This window comes from Terrapene carolina, unplaced genomic scaffold, assembly GCF_002925995.2.
Source record: "Terrapene carolina triunguis isolate 2854851 unplaced genomic scaffold, T_m_triunguis-2.0 Scaffold836, whole genome shotgun sequence".
Lineage (NCBI taxonomy): Eukaryota > Metazoa > Chordata > Testudines > Emydidae > Terrapene > Terrapene triunguis.
The window spans coordinates 351483-361468 of record NW_020665187.1 but is presented as its reverse complement, the minus strand read 5'-3'; the positions used below and the strand labels follow the sequence as shown (position 1 = coordinate 361468).

General features: G+C 66.3%; 1 protein-coding gene across 1 annotated transcript; it reads left to right on the top strand.

Annotated features, from left to right (window-relative positions):
• Positions 1-910: 910 nt before the first annotated feature.
• Positions 911-8426, top strand: COPZ1 (coatomer protein complex subunit zeta 1). The gene is made up of 8 exons (XM_024199613.3): positions 911-1355; positions 2184-2265; positions 3002-3093; positions 3833-3888; positions 5397-5474; positions 6252-6303; positions 6919-6957; positions 8278-8426. The coding sequence occupies exons 1-8, from the start codon at positions 1134-1136 to the stop codon at positions 8323-8325; spliced, it is 669 nt and encodes a 222-aa protein (XP_024055381.2). The 5' UTR covers positions 911-1133; the 3' UTR covers positions 8326-8426.
• Positions 8427-9986: the final 1560 nt, after the last annotated feature.

Sequence of the window (9986 nt, the reverse complement as noted above, 5' to 3'; positions counted from 1 at the left end):
TGAAGCTGTCAGAGCTGCCATTGCCGCTGCGGGGCCCGGGGGAAGCGGCTGGCCGGGATGGGGAGTGATAAACGTGGTTGCTAGAGCTGCCCCGTGCAGAGTGGGGTGGGGTGGGGAGTGAGCAGCAGGAAGCCGGCTTGCCCGATAGCAGCTGGTTATTTATACCCCCGCCCCGTCAAAGCGCCAGCTGGGCGATCTTGGCGAGCCGTGTCTGTGGCTGCTGTGGGCCTGGAGCTCCCCCTGCTGGCCAAGGGCAGGGAGAGCACAGGGCTGGGGAGGCTGCGGCGAGGTGGGGCAGAGAGCTGGCTGGGGGGTGCTCGGCCCTGCAGGCCTGTGTGTTACCGGGCATGGGGCATTGGGCCTGTCTGCAGCTTGGGCTGGGGCCCCGGGGAGGCCTTGCTGGCACCTGGGGCAATGGGGGGGCTGCACCAGCACGTGAAGGGGTCACGCCCTGGCAGATCCGGGGGGGGGGGCAGGCAAGAGGTGGGCAGGCCTGGGATGGGGACTGATGGACGCTGGCACTCACCCCAGAACGTCCCCCCTCCCGCGCTGGAGACACCCTGCCATTAGCCTAGGTCATGCCGTGGGCTGTTGGGTTTGTATAATAATGTGGGACCTGATTACAGCTGGAGCCTGTGGGGTGGGGGCCAGGCTCCCCCCCGATTCCACACTCATTCTGATGCCTCTCAGCGGGTCCCTCTGGTGCCCCGTCCGTGCCCGCCATGGGGTGTGGGAGGCAGGGGCGGCTGCGCCTGGAGCGATAGTGACAGAGCTGGGCTGGTTACAGAGCACCCCCGATGCCAGCTGGGGCTGGCCCTCTGGTCTGCAAAGCACTGGGTAGGGGTGAGAGGTGCCGGGGCGGCAGCATCTCTGTCAGCAGAGCCCACGGCCAGCGCCGGCCCTGTGTTGAGAACCCAGCTGGGGGCGATGCACACGTCTGCTGGGCACCAGCTTGAGAACAACCGTCGGGGTGGGGCTGATTTTCCAGCCCTGCTGACCTGGGGCGGGATCGGAGCTGGCCCCAGGAGCTGTGCCGAGATCCATGCCCCAGGGCGGTCCCTCGAGCCGGATCTCCTCCCGTCCCCCGTCCCCCAGCCGACACAGGGAGCAGGTGTGGGCCTAATCCTGGTGCCATGGCACACCCCTCTCCCCCCGGTTCTGGGCCGCGGCTGCCCCACGTGCTGCCCTGGCTGGCTGAGCTCCCTGCGGGTGTGGGGGGTGGGTGGGCTGGAGCGGCTCCGGGCCGTGGCAGGCTCTGGGCAGTGACTGGGCCTGTGTCTCTGCAGGAGCCATCCCTGTACACGGTGAAAGCCGTCCTCATCCTGGATAACGATGGCGACCGCCTCTTTGCCAAGGTGAGTGCCCGCAGGCGGCGCGGCGTGGGGCGCGCTCTGGGTCCCGGGGGCACCGTGGAATGGGCAGGGCTGTCATCAGGGGCTGTGCGTTGGGTCCCAGGGGCACCACGGTGGGGAGTGTGTGTGTGTGTGTGTGTGTCAGATGCCGCACTTTGGATACCAGGGACACCATTGGCGTGGGGTGGGGGGTGTCAGATGCTGCGCTCTGGGTCCCATGACCTACCCTAGGGCAGGCAGGGGCCTGGGATTCTCGTTTGTGAGTGAACTCCAGGATTGGGAACGTAGGGATCGAGGGGAGCAACTCTGGAACCAGACACAGGGCAAAGCTGACTTCCCCCCACCCCACCAGTGCCCCTCAGTCCCGACCTGCAGCCCCAGCTACCACAGCTCTGGGCTCCCTCCAGCTCTTCCAATGCCCCTCAGTCCCGACCTGCAGCCCCCTGCTATCCCAGCTCTGGGTTCCCCCCAGCTCTGCCAGTGCCCCTCAGTCCTGACCTGCAGCCCCTGCTATCCCAGCTCTGGGCTCCCCCCAAGCTCTGCCAGTGCCCCTCAGTCCTGACCTGTACCCATCCCCCGTCCTACAATTTCAAGGACGTGTGCATGAAAACAAGCCCTGCTTCTCCCCCTCCGGGTCCTGCGCTGCCCGGTGCTCTCTGGCTGCGGTGGGTGCCATGGGTGCCCAGGATCCAGCCCCGAGGTGTGGTGGGAGGGCTTGGTGTCCCCTTCCCGGTGCCCAGCTGCAGGCTGTGCCCATCTGGACTGACCTGGGCTCCAGGCCCAGCTGGCGTTGCACAGGGCCAGAAGTAACGCCCGTGCCTCTCCCTGCAGTACTATGACGACACGTACCCCACCGTCAAGGAGCAGAAAGCCTTCGAGAAGAACATCTTCAACAAGACCCACCGGACGGACAGTACGTGCCCTGGCCTGGCGGGGTGGGGGGAAGGGTCTCTGCCCCCCAACACTGCCTGTGATCTCCCTGCCTGCTCAGTTCATGGGCCCTGCAGCTCCACTCGCTGCAGTGGGCAGGGGCGGATGCTGCGCTCTGGGTCCCAAGGGCACCATGTGGGGGGAGGGTCAGACACCACGCTCTGGGTCCCAGAGGCACCATGGGGGGGAGGGTCAGACACCGCACTCTGGGTCCCAAGGGCACCATGGGGGGAGGGTCAGACACCGCGCTCTGGGTCCTAGGGGCACCATGGGGGGGGAGGTCAGATGCCGCACTCTGGGTCCCAAGGGCACCATGGAGGGGAGGGTAAGACGCCGCACTCTGGGTCCCAGGGGAACCATGGGCACCTCCATTAGGGCAAGGTGCCCGCTGCGGGTATACAGTTGCTGGGCTGGCACGCTGCGGGCACACAGGATCGCAGTAGTGCTGCTCCCAGGGAGGGTGTGGGGGGTCAGGATTGGGGGCCATGGCTGGGGTACAGCTGCATTGGGGGGAATCAACAGGGAGGTGCCCCCGTGCCCTCCGCCACCGATGATGCTCTGAACCAGGGTGGTCTTGGGATGCCCACCTAAAACAGAGACTGGGGCCGTCCCATGAACGCTGGCTGCCCCTCCCTGCCTCACCAGCAGGGGGACTGGTGAGCCCACCCTAGCAAAGCCCCTCTTCCCACGAGCTGGCCTGTCCCCCCCTCCCCCCCCAGGCGAGATCGCCCTCCTGGAGGGGCTGACCGTGGTCTACAAGAGCAGCATCGACCTGTACTTCTACGTCATCGGCAGCTCCTACGAGAACGAGGTTCGTTCCTGCCAGGGGGACACGGGGAGGAGTTAGAGCCTCGTGTCGGGGCAGCGCGGGTACTAGGGGATAGGATGCTCTGTGCCCGCAGGGGATTGTGGGTACAGAACTGGAGGCGGGCGCTCGCCTAGAGAAACCTGGCCCTGCTGAGGGGCGGGGCATCGCCCGCACCCCCCATTGCTTTCCCAGCTGGTGCGCCGCTGCCTGCCCCTGTGCCCTCGGGTGTGGGTGATCTGGCTGCGACAGAGCGTTCTTGTAGTGCCGGGGGGCAGCCTGTGGTCACCACACAGGCAGCTGACCCTGGGCACGCTGTGAGGGGGGTGGGGCAGGGCAGCGTGCCCTGGAGTCAGAGCCGCACTGAGCGCCAGATCTGCAAAAGGGCTCCATGCCCAGCAGCTCCACGGAGAGTGATGGAGACACCCCCATTGGCAGCCGTGGGGAATCCCCCACCATCCTCCACCCCCTATTGTTCTTAGTGGGGGCTGTGGGCGCTGGGCCCCTTTGCAAATCAGGCCCTAAAGGCTGCCCCTGCCCCACACTAGAGCCGTGATGATGCTCTGCCCCCTCGCCTGCCCGTCTTTCCCGCCAGGGGCAGCCCCCACCAGCAGATGGCCCCTCCCCAGTGCCCTATGCCCGGGGACCTGCTTGGCTGTCAGCAGAGGGCTTGACCCGCAGGGTGCCAGCTGGGGGCACTCGGGGCAGGGCCTGATCTCCTGACCTGCGTCGTCTCCTCTTCCAGCTGATGCTCATGGCCGTGTTGAACTGCCTCTTCGACTCGCTCAGCCAGATGCTGAGGTAAGGCCCATGGGGGGTGGCAAGGCAGGGCGGGGTGTGGGGAGGGTTCTCCCCCTGCTCGAGGGGTGGAGGGTCAGTCTAGGACCGGCTGAGGCTCTGGCGCGGGAAGCCAGGGGCTCAGCATGCTCACAGTGAGTGGGGCACTGGCATCGGGGCCACCCCTGCTCCAACTGGGCCACTAGGGGCCTCCTATTGCTGCTGATTGGACATGGCAGGCGCCCAGATGCCATGGTAATGGGCTGCAGGGTAAGACCTGAGCCAGGATGAGGTGACCCGGAAAGGCCTGGAGTGGGGGTCAGCTCTGAGTCCCCAGTCCCCTTGGGCCAGACCTGGGCCAGGTGTAAATCAGTGAGGCTCCAGTGCCACCAGTGGAGGGGCTGATTTGTACCAACTGAACGTTTCTGAGGAACGGGCTGTGGGCGAGGTCTCCTGTTGTGCTCGAGAGAGAGGGCCCGTTCCATCAGACCAGCTGCAGACGGCCGGTGGGGTGCAATCCTGCCAGCACCCCCCGTTCCTGCTGATGGCTGCTCAGCCCCCCAGGATCAAGGCCCTCTCCCCACTGTGCCCCTCTGAGCCAGCACAGCCCTGTGTCCTGTCCAGGCGGCCCTGTGCGCTTGCTCCATGAGGGGGATCTTTCGGGGCAGTGGAGCCGAGGAGGGCTGGGTGAGCTGCCAGCCAAGGGAGCCCCGTCGGCCTAGCAGGGGGATGAACCAGCAGGGCCCCAGCTCCGCCCCTCGGTGCCCCGGTCCCTGGCGGGATCGTCGGCCGCACCAAGAACGGGACAGATAAGATCAGAGTTCCCGTTGTCCAGGCCTGGATATGGGGGGCAGGTGCAGTCATCGGGCAGCGAGGGGGTTGGCTGATCTAGGGCAGAGCCCAGAGCGCCAGGCACTGTTGGCCAAACACTGCCCACCTGGCTGGGTCAGCGCTTCTGTGGGATCTCGCTCCGGGCGGCGTGAACAGGACACAGGGCTGTGCTGGTTCAGAGGGGCACAGTGGGGAGAGGGCCTCGATCCTGGGTTCACTCTCCAAACCCTGCACAAACCCTGGGGGCTGCCTTTCCCCCCGGGTTTGGATCAGAGCACGGGAGGGGCCTAGTGGGCCAGATCCTCTGCTGGCAGAAATTGCATTCCCAGACTCCAGTGGGGCTGAGGAACCATGTGCCTGGGATGGGACACTGTCAGCCCCCCTCTCCCTCCAGCACACTGGGGCTCAGCCCACCTGGAGCCATCGCCCCAAGTCTGTATAGCCTGGCAGCCCCCCCAGGGAGTGAGCGGATCAGACCCGGGTCTCCTCCCCCCCACCCCATACTGGACGTATCTGAGCCAGGCAGCCCCTCGCCAGGATGCTCTGAAGTTCCACCTGCCAGATGGGGGGCCTGGCCCCCGCCGATGGCAGCCTGAGCTGCCCTGCAGGATGGCATGTGGGCTGTGGCTGGTGCCCAGGGCCTGGTGGGTCTGGTGCCAAGGCCCTGGGCTCTCCCTGACTGGGCGCGGGTCTCTCGGCAGGAAGAACGTGGAGAAGCGCGCCCTGCTGGAGAACATGGAGGGGCTCTTCCTGGCGGTGGATGAGATCGTGGACGGAGGGTGAGCACCAGCGCCGTCTCCTGCGCCCCCCAGGAAATGAGGCTCCCACTCCCCCTATGGGCCCCAGGGCTGCAACGTCCTCCCTCCACCCAACCCGTCTTGGGCCCATCTTACCAGGCCCTTGTGTCCAGGGCCTGAGTGCTGGGACATCCTGCCCAGCTTGGGGGTGGCGGTGGGCGGGCATCAGCACTGGGGAGTGTTCCCTGGGGAGGGCTGGAACACCCTGTTCGCCAGCCGCCCCATGCCTTGCATGTGAGGGTGGGTGTGCTGGGGGGATTCCAGCTGGCTGTTGTCACGTGTGTCCAGCTGGTTGGTGCGTGGGTGTGGGCATGTGAGGGTGTGGGTGTGTACACGTACACACTGGTTGCAGCGTGTTCCCAGCGAGGTGCCCACTTTAAATGCCCAGCCCCGGGAAGGTGACATTTCTCTGTGAATTGAGGGAGGTTTAAGTTCTTCTGAAGGGCCTGGCTGCCCAGATACCCCCTCCCCCGCTGGCAACCGTGACCCTCTGCATGTTCCCCCTCCCTCCCCGCTGGCCACTCTGACCCATGTCTCCCCCGCCACCCAGCTCCCTGGGCAGCCCCTGCTTTGTCCGGCCGTTGGGGATGGGGGTTTGTCACAAGCCCTAGGGGCTGCTCCGAATTGCGTTGGAGCCCAGGTGGCTAGAAGCTGGGCCATCGGTGTGGTGCGGTGCAGGGCGGCAGCCTGGGCATGGGAGGACCCGCGAGCAGGGGCTTCTCTCGGCACAGGGTTAACGGGCATGTGCTCCTCCCTCAGCGTGATCCTCGAGAGCGACCCCCAGCAGGTGGTGCATCGAGTGGCCGTGCGGGTAAGTGAGCGCCACCCCTCCCGCTCCCCACTCAGAGCCCCTAGAGCCCTGCTTCTGTCCCTCCCTGTCCCAGTAGGCTCCTCATCCTCCTCGACTTGCCCGTCCCTGTGCCAACTGCCCATTCTGCCCCTGTTGGGCACCCAGAGGAGCGCTAGGGCAGGAGCCTGCCTGCCCTGGAATGGCTTTGCTCTATAGGGCGGGTGGGGGGAGGGGCAGCACAAGCCCTCAGGGCACAATCTACCCCCTGCTGTGCCCCTGCCCTTCTCTGGGGCAGCCCCCCCAGGGCCAGCTCCTGCTTTCCAGCCCCCGGGGGCAGGGGTGGCTGCTAACCAGGCTGGGGCTAAGCTGGGGCCTGACTCCTTGAAGGGCCCAGCACCCAGCAGCTGCCACTGAGAGCAGTGGGGAAGGGCATGGCTGCCTTGCCCAGCCCCCTGCATTGGGAGGAAGGGGGGAACCGTGTCCCCTACAGCACTGGGGTGGGGGTGAGGGCGGTGCCCCCTGCTTTGAGCCGGGGGAAAGCCGAGCCCCTGCAGCATTGGGGGGTGCGGTTCAGGGCGGCACCTCCTGTGGCACTGGGGGGCTGGAGGTGCTGCTCCATGATATGTGTCTTTGCAGGGCGAAGACGTCCCCCTGACAGAGCAGACAGTTTCTCAGGTACGTCCCTGTCCCCACCCATCACTCCCCCAGCTCGGGCAGGCCTGTCCCCCAGTCGGCTCCAGGACTCTGCGACTTCCTACCCCATCCCCAGATCTCGCCATCTCCAGCCCAGTCCCCACCCTCCCCCAATCAGGCCCAGCCCAAGCTGTGCATGGGATCCCCCAGGGCAGACCAGCTGGGATCCTCCCCCCAGGGGCCTGGTGTAATTTCCCTGCAGACTCCAGCGCCCCCTAGTGGCAATGCAGTCCATAGGGGGGTGCCTCCTGACCGCTTCCCAGCTAATGCCCTGAAGTATGGGGTTGGATTTCAACATGCAGCAATTGTTAACCACCCCCAGCGTGCTCCGTGCTGCACGAGACCCAGTGGCGGGCACAGCCTCTGCCCTGGGGAGCCCACAGCCAGTGGGGCACACAAAGGGTGGCACTAACTTAGAGTAAGGGCCTAAGAAATATTGTGGGCCCCACAGTAACCCAGCTCCTGCTGGGCTGGGTGCTCTGAGCCAGGCCCTTAGATACACTGTGCCATGCAGCCTGCTGGTGGGGGCTGCCCCAGCGCTCTCCTGTCCAGGGCAGCTCTGCCTCCAGACGGGCCAGCTGCTCATTGGCCAAAGCCCTAGACGGCAGCCTGCCCGGCTGGACAGAGTGCCCTGCTGGGGCCTATCCCAGCTCAGGCTGGGCTGAGCCACAAGACAGATCTTAACCCTGGATCCGGTTCCCTGTGCCCCATTGTGAGGCAGTGCCTGGCCCAGTCATGGGGAACAGCCCGTAACCGAAACTCATGGAGTCCCTGCTCCCCCACGGGACGGCAGGGGCAGATTCTGCTCACCTGGTGCCAGCTGGTGCCTGCGGCTGCAGGCTGGGTTGGCAGTAGAGGGAATCCCCTGACCCAGCTGTTCTCCGGCCAGTCTCTCCTGCTGGATCCAGCCTGGCAAACTTTTGTCCTGCCGGCCCGCGGACCCTTCCACCACAGCCACACCTCCCCCTGCGGAGCGGCACCCAGACAAGGCCCCAGTAGCCAAAGGGCCCAGGGCTCCTGAAAGAGCCTGACCTGCAGGCAGCAGTTGGCCCACACGCAGCTCCCTCTGGGGGTGGGGGGGGACAGCCGCCAACTGGGGCCCTGGATCTTGGCATCAGCCCCTGCTCGTACCCAGAGAGCTGTGGGGTTCCCATGCCCCCTGCAGGGCTTTTGAAGCCTGTGGTCACCATGGCGAAGGGGGTTGGCTCTAGCAGTGGGCTGGCAGGTTACTGGAGGGGAGGGGAGAAGAGGATCTGCCACCCAGCCCCTCCAGCTGAGCCACCCCCTGTCTGTGCTTTCCAGGTGCTGCAGTCGGCCAAAGAACAGATCAAGTGGTCTCTACTGCGATAGGGCACGGATCCCACCGCTGCCCCCATCTCTACTGTGTCCCACCCCCCTGTCCTGTATGACGCACTGCCTGGCGCCCTAACACGCTGGAGGATTTTGCTGGATCTGCTGTCTGGCTCTTTTCTGACCCTCTGGGCGGCTGCTGCTTCCCCAGCCCTTGAACAACAGGGAACCCCACCTCAGGGTCAGCGGAGGTGGCTGCTGCCCAGCCCAGCCATTTGTCCCATCCCTGGACTCGCAGGGGGTCCCCCAGACTCATTGCTGCTGAAACCAAGCCCAGGATGGGATGGGGTGGCACCCTGGACCCTGCCTCACTGCTGCCCCCTGTGGTGGCTGTGTGTCCTGGCCTAGGGCCCTCTTTGGGGTGTGATGAGGGGGCGGGGCTTCCCCACATCATCCTGCTTCCTCCATCTCCATTGGCTGTTCCCTCCAGGGGGTGGGACCCTGTGCACTCCCTGGCATTGCAGTAGCCAGTTATGATCCAGCCACTGAGGCCTTTCCTGGGGCAGGTGCTGCTGATGGGGGGGTGGAGGGGGTGTCACCTGGGCTCATGTCCTCCTCGGGCCTGCCACTTGGGTACAGCCAGCGTGGGGTGGGCTCTGGAGCCCAGCAGCTTCCCAGGCCAGGGGAGAGTCGGGGATCCAGCACAGGGGAGTGGGGAGGGGCGTCTCCTCCACGCGCTGCCCAGGTGCCTTTGCTGTTAGCTGCGTTTCCCGGGGACCCAGCTTGGCAGCCCCACGGCTCTGGGATCTCCCTGCCCTGCAATGAGGGGCCAGCGTCACTGGCGCCCCTGGCCCAGCTCTGCCATGGAGCCAGTGCGGTGCCATGGGCAAAGCCACTTCCAGCCAGCCTCCAGGGTGCTCATGGGGGCCGGGGGTGTAGGGTTCCCCATCGCACGCTGGGGGGCTGGGTTCCCCATTGTGCTCAATGGTGGGGGCAGGGGGGGCTCCCCCTTGCGTGCAATGGGAGCTGCAGGCTGCTGAGCCTCTCCCACTGGTTGCCCTTGGCTCTCTGGGTGCCATGGGCCTGGATCTTGGCGGGGGGGGGGGGGGGCGGGGGGCCCGCGGGGGGCCCGTCGCCCGGGCCGGGCCCAGAGGGGCTGTGCAGCTGGACAGAGTTGACTGCGCTGATCCAGACCCTGCCCACAGCTGGATCCCTGCAGGGCCACATCACAGCTCCAGAGGTGCTGGAAATCGGGGTGCAGCCGCACCCCCTGGCTTGAAGTGGTTTCCGTCACATGCAGGGTTTACAGTTGGGGTCAATGGCTGACAGCCCCCCCGCAGCGCTCCCCTGCCCTGCCCCTATTGGCCGTACTGCCCCCTGCTGGGCTGGGCCCTTCCGGCTCTGTGGCACGCTGCCACTCCCCCCATCCCGGGGGAGAGGCCCCATGGGTAATCCCTGCCCTCAAACCAGCTTTGAGGAGAGGCTCTCGGAGCCGGGGGGAGGGGGGGTGCAGACCCTGCTGTGACCCCCCGGGCTCCTGTGGGGGGCAGGCCTGAGCATCCCTCTGCTGCCCCGGATCCTAGGAGTGAGATCAGTGGGGTGCTTGATGCTGTTCCCCAGCTGTGGGGAGAAGCCTGAGGCCCCCTGTGCCGCTAGCTCCAGCTCCGATCGTAATGGGTGGCTCCTGCTCGGCCCTTCCTGCGCTGCGCCCTGCCACCCCG

Excerpts from the sequence above, each read along its gene's own strand:
- COPZ1 (XM_024199613.3), top strand. The coding sequence starts at position 1,134 with ATGGCACACCCCTCTCCCCCCGGTTCTGGGCCGCGGCTGCCCCACGTG. Across the intron at positions 1,356-2,183 it reads GCGACCGCCTCTTTGCCAAG|TACTATGACGACACGTACCC; the intron begins GTGAGTGCCCGC and ends CTCTCCCTGCAG. Across the intron at positions 6,304-6,918 it reads TGCATCGAGTGGCCGTGCGG|GGCGAAGACGTCCCCCTGAC; the intron begins GTAAGTGAGCGC and ends GTGTCTTTGCAG.